At 43.6% G+C, this 11,143-nt stretch overlaps 1 protein-coding gene across 11 annotated transcripts in view; it reads right to left on the reverse strand.

The window, feature by feature from the left end:
• The window catches only part of CDC42BPA (CDC42 binding protein kinase alpha), a 382,935-nt gene extending 372,060 nt beyond the window's left edge, over positions 1 to 10,875 (reverse strand). For 3 of the 11 annotated variants that reach the window (XR_011645344.1, XM_071207322.1, XM_058309384.2), the window contains exon 1: positions 10,636 to 10,867. Coding sequence is in view for 9 of the 11 variants with exons in the window: in XM_071207322.1 (XP_071063423.1) it covers positions 10,636 to 10,813 (178 nt within the window). In the remaining 2 variants the exon portion in view is untranslated. Of the gene's footprint in view, positions 1 to 10,635 lie in introns of all 11 variants that reach the window. The other 8 variants (XM_071207321.1, XM_058309379.2, XM_058309385.2 and 5 more) reach the window with 6 other exon arrangements.
• Positions 10,876 to 11,143: the final 268 nt, after the last annotated feature.

The following is an 11,143-nucleotide window of genomic DNA, read 5'->3' on the forward strand; positions in this document are numbered from 1 at the left end:
CCCCTTTGTTCTCTCTGTGCCACTTTGGAATTTCTATTATTCAGATATTAGATGTCCTAAATTGGTCCTCTAATTAGCTTCCCTTTATCTTCTCTTTTCTAACTCTTTGTGGACTTTGCTCTATTTTCAGGGGATTCTTTCAGCTTTACCTTCCAGTTCTTGTACTGAGGTTTCATTTTACTTCAAAGAACTTTTTTACTCTATTTTGTTCCTTTTTATGACATAATGATTTTACTTCATGGTTGCAGTGTCACCCTTATTTTTGAGAATATCAGTGATGGCTTTCTGTGTATGTTTTTGAAGGTTTATTTTCCCTGTAGAATGTATTTGATATAAATTGCTCTTTTCCTATTTGTCTGAGGTTGTACCTTATGCAGTAGAGGCTGCCATCAGATGTCTGGTAATACCCGATTTTCTGTTCATATTTAATTAGGAGAGACTGAAAAGATGATCTGCTCTCTGACTCCTTGGGTGAAGCCCAAAGATAATGAGCTTCATGGCAGAGCAATCGGCTGGGCCCTTACTGAGCAACATCTGATATCTATATCCTTAGGTCTTTCTTCTTAGACAGGTCAGATTCTCCAGAGAAGACTCTTCTAAGTTCCTGCTTTCAGATGACGGTCTGTTGCCAGCATTGTGGGAGCCAAGCAGAAATTAAAAGTTTAAATTCCTTATTTTCGGTATGAAATGTCTACCCTAAATTATGCCTGATGTCATTCAATCTAAAGAACTTCTGTTTTACTAAGATTTACATTCAATCTTAATCTGGGAAGAAACAGATAAAGTAGCCCCGTGGCATGAAGTAGGAGAGGACATGTTAGAAATCCTACTGCTTCTAAAACAGCTTTAATCAATCCTCCATAGTTCAACTCTACCCATGCTTCACCTTCCAGAAGTTCCTGATGATACCAATTTCTAAGACTTTTGAGGCTCTGACAAATAAACTGGTTAAGGCATCAGCTTTCACCAGTGCTGACTTGGGCTTTCACCTTCTTAGAGCTCCTAAGTCAGTTATCACTCATCAATCTGCTTTCCAACTTCCAATATTCTACCGCTGTAGTCTCTCCTGCTCCTCCCATCCTTGAAGGCTTAAGACTTTTCTTAAAAATTAATTTACTATAATTTTAGTGGGGTTGCAGAAGGGAGTGAAATATTGTTGTGCTCAATCCATAATCACCAGACTCTAAAGTTTAAGTTCTTTACTAAGCATAAGAATGTGATTTTATGCTGGGCATTAAGCAAAATAAGTTAAACAGGCAGTTAAGGTCAGAAAAAATTAACCTGAAAAAAAAAAAGACTGTTTTACTTCATTCCTTGAAATAGTAGCAGCCTCTTCTCCTCATCCCATTAAGAACTTGTTCATAGACTGTCAAATGCTAACAGAGATTACAAACTACTGCCTATAACAAATCACTTTTGAGATAAAACAGTTGGTAAATCAAAGAGGAAATAAGTCTCTGGCATACAAACATATGGTTTCATGCAGTGTTTCAGGATCAGATCTGCTGCTTTTACTCCTGCCTATAACAAGTATAACAACATTAATTCATTCAACCAACATTACCGAAGACATGCTATGTGCTATACACTATACTAGGACAGGCACTGGGGGAGAAGAAAGTGGAGTTTCGAAACAAATCAACCAATACACGGAATGTTATGGAGAGTCAAAGGCATGCCTTTCATTGGTGGAAGAGTGAACACTGGAGTATAGCTAGAGTAAAAGGTAAATATGATACCAAAAGCTGCTACCAGAGAATTTTGACAGTGATGGAACTGATCTGTATCTTGACTGTGGTAATGGTCACATGAGTATACAGTTGTCAAAAGTCAAAAACTACACATCAAAAAGAGTCAATGTTATGGTTTGTAATTTTTAAAGGGATTATATTTATGTAAAATCAATTAAGAAGCAGCCTTTCCCTTCCTCCTGAATAATTCAGCTCTACAGCTATTAGGAAGCTGGTCAAGTCAGGCATGAGGAATCAAGAGTCATGTGGACCACGACAGCAGAGTGCAGCCGAGCTGAAACGAAAAGGTCACCTGCTGGCACGGTGTCAGAGCTGAGTAGGTGCACCACATGGAGCGAAGCCCCTGCTGGCACGAAAGCAGGGTGAAGCCTGAAGCCTGGTGTGGGCAATCAAGAGCCTTGAGCAAGGTGAGGATGGTGTCTGAGGGCAAAAAGAGGGGCAGCAACCTAGCCTAAGGAATAAAAGACAAGTCAGAGAGAGGCATGAGGAATGGAGGATTAGGGTGAGAAGGTCATCTGCATTAGAGAGCAGGTTGTGGCACTGATGGGAGATCAGTTACCTGCTGAGGGACTGAACCTTTAAGGAAATATATTAAGCATATAGGGAACCAGCCTCCTCACTGTTAAAGGGAGCTATAGAGGAGAAAACCAGAATGAATCCTGTGATGTAAGACTGGAATTAGAGGTATCAATACAAACTCATGGTCTTCAGTATATATACGTAAGTATATATGTATACTTTCTTTTTATTACTAATAGAAATAAATACATATGCAATATAGATGCAGATATATGGAAGTGGATAGACAGGCACATAGGTAGGCAGGTAAGTACAGGCATACATTGGTGATATTGCAGGTTCAATTCCAGACCATAACAATAAAGTGAATATTGCAATAAAGCAAATACGGCAATAAAATGAGTCACATGAATTTTTTCAGTTTCCCAGTGCATATAAGTTATGTTTACACTACACGTAGTCTATTAAGCATGTAATAGCATTAGGTCTTAAAAAAACAATGTACATATTTTAATTTTAAAATACATTTTTGCTAAAAAAAAAATGCTAACCAGCATTTGAGCCTTTAGCAAGTCATCTTTTTGCTGGTGGAGGGTCTTGCCTTGATGTCAATGGCTGCTGACTGATAACGGTGGTAGCTGTTGAAGGCTGGGATGGCTGTAGCAATTTCTTAAAATAAGACAAGGAAGTCTGCTGCACTGACTCTTCCTTTCACAAAAGATTTCTCAGTATCACAAGATGGTGTCTGATAGCATTTTACCCGCAGTAAAACTTATTTCAAGATTGGAGTTAATCGATTTAAACACTGCCACTGTTGATTAAGTTAATATAGTATTCTAGATCTTTTGTTGTCATTTCAACAATGTTCACAGCATCTTCACAAGGAACAGATCCCATCTCAAGAAACCACTTTCTTTGCTCATCCATAAGAAGTAACTCCTCACCCATTCAAGTTTTATCATGAGATTGCAGCAATTCAGTCACATTCAGGCTCTACTTCTAATTCTAGTCCTCTTACTATTTCCATCACATCTGTAGTTACTTCCTCCACAGAAATCTACACTATCCATGAGGGTTGGAATCCCAATTCCTGCTAATGCTGATATTCTGAACTCCTCCCACAAATCAAAAATGTTCCTAATGGCATCTAGAATGGTGAATCCTTTCCAAAGGGATTTCAATTTACTTTGCCCAGATCAGTGGAATCACTATCTACATCAGCTATAGTCTTATAAAATGTACATTATTTCTTAAATAATAAGATGTGAAAGTCTAAATGACTCCTTGATCCGTTGGCTTCAGAATGGATGTTGTCTTAACAGACAAAAAACAACATTAATCTCATTGTGCATTTTCATCAGGACTCTTGGTTGACCAGGTGCGCTGTCATTGAGCAGATATTTTGAAAGGATCTTTTTTTCTGGGCAGTAGGTCTCAACAGTAGGCTTAAAAGGTTCGGTAAACTGTCTTGTAAAAACAGCTGTGCTGTCAACCAGGCTTTGCTGTTCCATTATAGAACACAGGCAGAGGAGATGAAGCATAATTTGTAAGGGCCCTAGGATTTTCAGAATGTTAAATGAGCACTGGCTTCAGCTTAGAGGCACCAGCTGCATTAGCCCCTGATGAGAGCCAGCCTGTCCTTTGAAACTTTGAAGCCAGCAAGGACGTCTTTCTATCTGTGAAAGTCCTAGATGACACTTTATTCCAATAGAAGGCTAGTTTCTCTGCATTGGAAATGTTAGCTAGATCTTCTGGATAACCTGCAACTTCTACATCAGTCCTTGCTGTCTCACCTTGAACTTTCATGTTACAGAAACCGTTTCTTTCCTTAAACCTCATGGACCAACCTCTGCTAGCTTCCAAACTTTTTTCTGCAGCTCCCTCACCTCTCTCAGTCTTCATAGAATTCAGTTAGTTAGGGCCTTGCTCTAGATTTGACTTAAGGGAATGCTGTGACTGGTTTGATCTTCTTTCCAGGCCACATCAGCAATAAGACTGTTTCACTTTCTTATCATCCATGAGTTCACTGGAGTAGCTCTTTCAATTTCCTTCAAGAAATTTTCCTTTGTACTCACAACTTGGCTCACTTTGGTGCAAGAGGCCTAGCTTTCTTATAATGTAACCTTTTTTGTGATATATGTATCTTCAAAAAAATACAATTTACAAAAATGATGGGGGTGGGCGGTGGGTTATATGGGAACCTCTTATTTTTTTTCATGTAACATTCTATGTGATCTATTACTTTAATAAAAAATTTTTTTTTTACTTTTTTAAAAGTAAAGAAAGTGTCTAGGGAAGCAGACATCAAAAATTTAAAAATTCTATACGCCATGCTGAGGTGTTTGGATTTCACCCTGAAAGCTATCAATAGCCACTGAAGATTATTAAGTAGGATGCTGACATGATGAACGGATGGATCATGTTATGCATTTTTTAATTCTTCCACTAGGAAAGCAGATGTGGCTCAAGCAATTGGGTTCCCATCTACCACACAGGAGGTCCAGGGTTCATTACCCAGGGCCTCCTAGTGAAGGCAAGCTGGCCTGTGTGGCAAGCTGGCCCACGTAGAGTACAGGCCCATGCAGAATGCTGGCCCGTGGAGAGCTGGTGCAGCAAGATGACAAAACCAAAAGAGACACAGAGGAGAGACAATAAGAGACACAGTAGGGAAGCAGATGTGGCTCAACTGATAGAGCATCCATCTACCATACGGAGGGTCCAAGGTTCAAACCCAGGGCCTCCTGAGCCGTGCAGTGAGCTGGCCCACGCAGTGCTGCCACACGTGCAAGGAGTGCCATGCCACGCAGGGCGCCCCAGCGTAGGGGTGCCCCATGCACAAGGGGTACACCCCGCAAGGAGTCACCCCACACAAAAAAAGCGCAGCCCGCCCAAGAGTGGCACTGCACACATGGAGAGCTGATGAAGCAAGATGATGCAACAAAAAAAGAGATGCAGTTTCCCGGTGCCGCCTGATAATGCAAGTGGACACAGAAAAAACACACAGCGAATGGACACAGAGAGCAGACAACAGGCGAGAAGGGAGGGGAGAGGGAGAGAGGGAGGAAGGAGGCGCAGCAGAGGGAGCTGAGGTGGCGCAAGAGAATGATCACCTCTCTTCTACTCAGAAGGTCCCAGGATCGGTTCCCGGAGCCGCCTAATGAGAATACAAGCAGACACAGAAGAACATACAGCGAATGGACACAGAGAACAGACAATGGAGGGGTGGGGATAGGGAATAAATAAATAATTTTTTTTTTTTAAATCCTTCTACTAAACAAGGGACCTGGATGTGTAACCAATGTTTCAGGTTAGGGGCAACGTAGCAATGAGGCTATAGATTCTTAGCATTTAATGGGGGAAAACCATGACTAATAAGGTCCTTAGGATCCAGCAAAGTAATTCATATATGTAAGTGTAACACAGCCAAGTCAGCTGAGCCAGATGTGCACAGACATTGAGCAAAACCAGGATAACCCATTAGCTGGTATGCTCAATTAGGATTACCACGGCACAGAGGCCAAACAAATATGACCACACTTAACCACAACCTCAAGCAATGTAACAGAAATGGACTCCCAAGGAAACTGTCAACCTAGTATTCAGTCAGAAATGGGGTGACACATTACAAAGATATGCAGCAAAAAGGCACAATTAGAAATTACACTAGACTTGCAAATAACTGTTGTGGTTTTAACCATAAACTCTAGGAAAATCTTTGTAAACTGGAATGTGGAAAAGCTTAATGATACCATGTCGGTATTTCCAGCTTCACCACATAGCTGAGCTTTTAGCCTGTTCCTAAATGTTTCACAGTTGATGACTTTTAGTCAGGGGCAAGGCCATAGTTAGCTGGCAATATAATCTCAAAATAGGGCTTAGCCACTGCCTCCTAGTGGGGGCTAGTAAGTAAAAAAAATGGCAGGACAGCAATCATCTAAGTGGAGGCCTGACTCAGTGATACCTAAAGAGTCACGCTGGGGTACCGCCCACTCCCACATCAATACGCTCTCACAGAACGCTCATGAAAGCTGATCTGCTCTGTTCTGTTCCACAGCAAGGATGGTCTCCATCTCAGATTCCATACCACTGGTTAGAGGTGTTATAACTGGATTAGAAAATGATCATACACTGCTGAAAAGAAAAGAATCACTAAGTTAGCAGGAGCATTCTTTGCAAAGCAGGAACTGTACATGTAAATATAAACCCCTCAAAGGGACGCATCAAGTCTATGTGTCCTTTTTCTGTAAATACATAAACCCTCTATATGGAGAACGCCACACCAACATAATAAACATCTGGCTGGCTTCTAGGTGATACAAGTGGAAGTGCTACAAAATGTTAAATATGTAAAGGACAAAAGCAAGTCAGTTTATAGTTTGATATAAATTGAGACATTATTCAAAACATTTGGTAGAAAAATTTAGTAAACACTTTCTATCACGACCAGCTTAAAGGCTCTGACTATGGTTTCCTAGTGTACACCAACATTTCCCAAATCGTTCCTTGTAAAAAGGATTCCAGAGTCAAATGACTTAGGCAGTCTATACAAAACAAACTTAAAGAGGTTTCTGTATAGCAGAGCTTTTAAAAACTTGTACTATTATAATGTGCTTTATAATACCCAAAGAAAGATAAATAAGCAATATCTTGTTATCACTCCAATAAACGCTTACTTTTCAGAATACATTAAAATTTACTGAAATACAGTTAGGAAACACAGTGTACACTGCTAATTTTCCTCCCTACCTACTGTCAGATCACAGCATCAACTTTTGGGCTCTGCAAAACCTTTAATCTGTAAAAAGTCTCAAGTGAACACATCAGTCATTTTCAAGATGATTTATACTTCTGAGTTGTCTAGAAGGCAACCCTACCATTGATTTGCAATATATTCTTTTTAAAAAAACTGATATTCCTAAAAACAATTACAAATAAATATCAAGTTATCAAAATAAACACTATCACCTGACAACCAAAGTATATCATTTTTCTTTTAAAAAAACAAAGAGAGAAACAGAATGAGAGCCCCCATTAATGGACCACAATTCTACTATGTGCCAGCATTGTGTTAACTCAAATAACTGTACTTATTCACTATTGTTCTTACAATTCAAGAGATCAGGTGACTAGTATAAAGGAAACAAGTGCCAAAACTTTATTTCTGAAGACTTATCGTCCCAGTTGAGGATTTAAATAAAAATAAGTTTAGTAGTATTAAATGAACATCCTGGTAATTTGGTACGATTCATAAATTCTGCTCAGGAAAAGCTGACAATGAGGAGCAGCAGAAATGAAGAAAGTATCCCAGAGAAGTTTCAGCTCCCTCCAATCAAACCGCTATAACAGGCAAACACAAAGAACCGTGAACACACTCTAAAATTACTCCAGTAAAAGTGTAAATTATAGTACTTGCTGATGTACACCAATAACAAATTTATTGATCATTCAGACTCTTAAACATGTATAATCTGAATGGAATATAAAATCACGTTAGTCAGTGATAACTTATACGAAATATTACAAAGCCCAGGATTGGGAAGCATCAAAAATATTATTTGCATACCGAGGGCTATGAATGTTTCTTTTCTGAGCAATATTATCTTACATTTACTTTTTAAGTAAATTGGTAAAGAATTAAAATTACAACTTCCCATTCTGAAATACAGGGCAATCAATTCAATGAATGGCTATTCAAGTAGTCATTACTAGTAAATTAGTTTATAATCTAAAAGTTACTTATATTTCTACAGCCCCACTTAGCTTTATATAATTACACAACTGGCATCAAAACTATTAATAAAGGAGACTAAACAGTCTTTCAGTCTACTGGACATACTGGAAAGCACTTTATATGACGAAACTTAAAAGTGACCTCTGGCCTTAAGCATTTTGATCCCCTCTGCCCAGTGCGCACTGGCTTTAATTCTCTCTTCCTCTTTCCTGTTCCACTTACTTCTTCTCTTGAGCCATCAGCACCACGCTCAAGGAATGCTGTGGAAGGAAAGCAATGTGCCTTTGAATTGTCAGTCTTCTAAGTGTCATGATGTTGTCAGGAATAAACATTAATTTTATCAAGATACAAGTGAAATGGACTACAACTCAGAAAAAATGAAAATAAAATGAGATTCTAACAGTGGAGTCTCAGCTGACTCCATTTTTAAAAGTAGCCTATCATCAGCATAAAAACAAAGGGTATCTAGATAACTTTTCTACTAATATAAATAGCCAAACACAAATATACAATATGTTTATACAGAGTATTTAGCTACTACTATTCTCCTATTACAAACAGGTCTTTTAGAAATCAAACTAAAAATTATATCATTTAAGGCAAATTGAAATTGTCAAATTTAACCTCAACAACAATCTTCGTAAATTTTCATCTTAGACCCAAAACAAACAAACAAACAAAAAAGAATGGTTAAAAAAATTAAACTGAATGGAGCAGGTATAGCTTCAGTTGTTGAGCACGCACCTCACATGTACCAGGTCCCGGTTCAATCCCTGGTACCTCCTAAACTGAGATCAATTAACAATCCAGAAACATCCTTCATCTAAACTGTTTTTTATATAATATTAGATAATGAGATAAAAATAGGACATTTTCCCAAAATGTAGTAATCAATTCACACATGGAGAACACCTAATCTAATTCAGTACTTAAATAAATACAAGAGACTGGCATTCTTAAATAACTTAAATTCTCAACTTACAGATAGTAAATACTACTACTCATGGTACATCTCTGGACAGCTTCTCCACTCCTAGCTTTTTTTCTTTACTCTTTATGTGCCGATAACCCCACTTTCAAAACCTCATGCTCCAACTTAAAAATTGCCTGAGATTTAAACACCGCCAAGCCCCAAAATGTACAAAATAATTCTTTAAGCATTCTATCACTTGGTCTCTATTACTGAAAAACAGAAAATTACCTAAGAGACTGTACACTGTTGTTCCATCACATAGCATACTTCTAAAATGACAAAAATATGAAGGGCATACTAAAGTCAATTTACGATAAATTATGCTAAGTCCCTGGTTTGAAACTGTCCAGAATGTATTAATACAAACGAAAAGTATTTGGCCAAATACTTATTTGACTTTTGGCTTATGTGGCTAAAAATATGTATGTATAAACAAGGTATCAGTACACGTAAAGAAGAAACATATTTCATGGAAAATATATGTAAATCATTCTAAAACACCTCATAGCATGAAACTATTATGTAAACTCTAATAACCAGAAGGCAACGGAGAATATGGTTTCTGTTTTATCATAACTTTAAAATTATATTGACAACGGGTACAGCCAAAGAGTTCTATCGTTTTGCATATGAGAAAGAACAGATACTGCCCATCACAATCACACAAAAGGTCACTATGGAGCCTAATTCATGAACTCAGCTTTAAAAGCACCCAAACCTTCGCTTTCCACCTTCAAAAGGAGACATCATAAACTTAAAGACGTCATGGAACGCGGGATGCAGAACGACAGACACCTTACTAAATACGCATAAAAACAAAAGACGCGTGCTCGCAGAACCAGAAGGAAGCCCCAACCGCCTCCCCAGGGAGAAGCCTGCAGGATGCGGTTTCTCGCCCTGGCAGCCCGGCAGCCTGTCCACAGGCCTTTACGCCTCGTGCCCTCGAGGCGGCACCAGCCACCTAGGGCAGCGGCGCGGCGCGGGCTCCTGAGGAACTTCACACCCCACAGAAGACAGCAGGGGCCGCCCGGCGTTAGCTTCAGGGGAAGAACGCCGCCCGCGACGCTCCCCGAGCGGGGAAACTGGGCGGCACGCTCGGGTCACCAGCCCGCCCGAGGCGCCCGCGCCCCGCGGCCGCCCCGCAGCCGCCCCGCAGCCGCCCCGCGGCCGCCCCGCAGCCGCCCCGCAGCCGCCCCGCGCCCCGCGGCCGCCCCGCAGCGAGGCTCACACGCGCACGTGCGCGGCGGCGCGGCCCCGGCGGGGGCGCGGGGGGCGCCTGCCCGGGAGGCGGGGGTCCGGCCCGGGAGGCGGGGGTCCGGCCCGGGAGGCGGGGGTCCGGCGCGGCGCCGTCCGCCGAGTCCGTCTGGCGACGAGGGCGGGCCGCCGGGGGCCGCGACCCCTCCCCAGGACGCGGCCCGCCCCAGCCCCCCCGGGGCGCGGCCCCGCCGGCGGACACGGGCCCCGCTTTCTGCGGTCCGTGACAGGACCCACTCGGAACCTCTCCCCGCCGGCCCAGGGGCCCCGGGCCCCGCGGCGGGACCTCCAGAGCCGCGCGGCCTCCGTCGGGGCGACGCCCGGGCACGGGGGCACGCGGGGACGCCCGCCGCCGCCCACGCCGCCCCCCACGCCGCGCGGGGCCGGGCGAGCCCGGGCGCGCTTACCCCACTCCAGGTATTCCAGAACGTTCTTCTCGCGCCGCAGCGGCGAGGTGTTGCACTCGTCGTAGAGGCAGACAAGCACGTCGAGCAGCGTCTCCACGCTGAGGCACTGGCCCTGGCTGCGCGCCGGCCCGTCCAGCATCAGCTGCTCCAGCTGCCGCAGGCGCACCTCGCCCGACATGTCGGCGGCCGGCGCGGGCGCGGGGCGAGGCGCGGGGCGAGGCGCGCTCCAGGCCGGGCCCGCACCCGCGAGCTCAGCGCCCCGCCGCGGCCTCCATTCCCCGGCGGCTCCCGAGGCGGCGCGGGCGGGCGGGCGCGCGGGGCGGCCTAGAGCGCGGCCCTCAAGGGCAGCGCCGGGCGGCCCGCGCCCCGCGGCGGGGGAGGACCCCCCTCGTCCCGCTCCCCCCCGCGCGGCGGTCCAGCTCCCGGGGGTCGGCAGGGCGGGGCGGCGCACGTCGGCGGGCGACCCGCAGCCCCGCGCCCGCGGGCCCCTCCTAGGGCCGGGCGCCGC

This window comes from Dasypus novemcinctus, chromosome 13, assembly GCF_030445035.2.
Source record: "Dasypus novemcinctus isolate mDasNov1 chromosome 13, mDasNov1.1.hap2, whole genome shotgun sequence".
Classification (NCBI taxonomy): Eukaryota; Metazoa; Chordata; class Mammalia; order Cingulata; family Dasypodidae; genus Dasypus; species Dasypus novemcinctus.